The following is a 745-nucleotide window of genomic DNA, read 5'->3' as shown; positions in this document are numbered from 1 at the left end:
ATGTGCATAAGTTCAGTGTCTGGTTGTACTGTCTTGTCCTAAGTGAGGGTTTAAGAATTCAATGCACATTTCTCCTGCAGTTTGTCAATCATGTGGAAGAGGCAGGCTGGGCAGTGGAAGTGCTGAAGACCAGTGGTAAACCAGTGGGTGCAACGCTGTGCATCTCCCCTCATGGAGACATGGATGGAGTCCCACCTGGAGAGTGTGCTGTCAGGCTCGTCAAAGCTGGTACAGTGACCTTTTTATTTTGATTTGGTATTTTAAGTCTGCAAGTCTGACATCATGTACAACCTGAATGTGTTATATATGTGTGTTCATATGCAGGAGCTGACATTGTTGGCATAAACTGCCACTTGGACCCTCTGACGTGCATTCGTACAGTAAAGTTGATGAAAGAAGGATTACAGAAAGCTGGTCTCAAAGCCCATCTCATGATCCAGCCACTGGGCTTCCACACCCCTGAGTGCAACTTAGGGGGATACACTAGCCTGCCTGAATACCCCTTCGGTCAGCATTTGTATATTTCTTATGAGCGAAATAGAGGCAAATAAACCAACCATGCACTGTAAGGCTTTTCTAGGAATATTTTGTTTGTGAGTTTGCAACTGTATTTTGAAATATTTAATTGGAGTATAAACATGTAAGCTATGTGAATGCCAAGATCATGTATTGCTACCTTTTTAAACTCCCTATATATGCAGTTTGATGAGAACATTGATATAAGAAAATGCCCAGGCTTAAATAT

The 745-nt window shown here is 42.3% G+C and overlaps 1 protein-coding gene across 1 annotated transcript; it reads left to right on the top strand.

The window, feature by feature from the left end:
• Nucleotides 1–80: 80 nt before the first annotated feature.
• LOC113744873 (betaine--homocysteine S-methyltransferase 1-like) lies at nucleotides 81–507 on the top strand (the record flags this gene model as incomplete). The annotated part of the gene is made up of 2 exons (XM_027275934.1): nucleotides 81–228; nucleotides 325–507. Coding segments are annotated over 2 exons (331 nt in total), but the record flags the coding sequence as incomplete, so codon positions are not given.
• Between the last annotated feature and the right edge of the window lie 238 nt (nucleotides 508–745).

The sequence above is a fragment of the Larimichthys crocea genome, unplaced genomic scaffold, assembly GCF_000972845.2.
Source record: "Larimichthys crocea isolate SSNF unplaced genomic scaffold, L_crocea_2.0 scaffold26092, whole genome shotgun sequence".
Lineage (NCBI taxonomy): Eukaryota > Metazoa > Chordata > Actinopteri > Sciaenidae > Larimichthys > Larimichthys crocea.
Note: the sequence above shows the minus strand (reverse complement) of the source record. Positions and strands in the feature narration are given on the sequence as shown.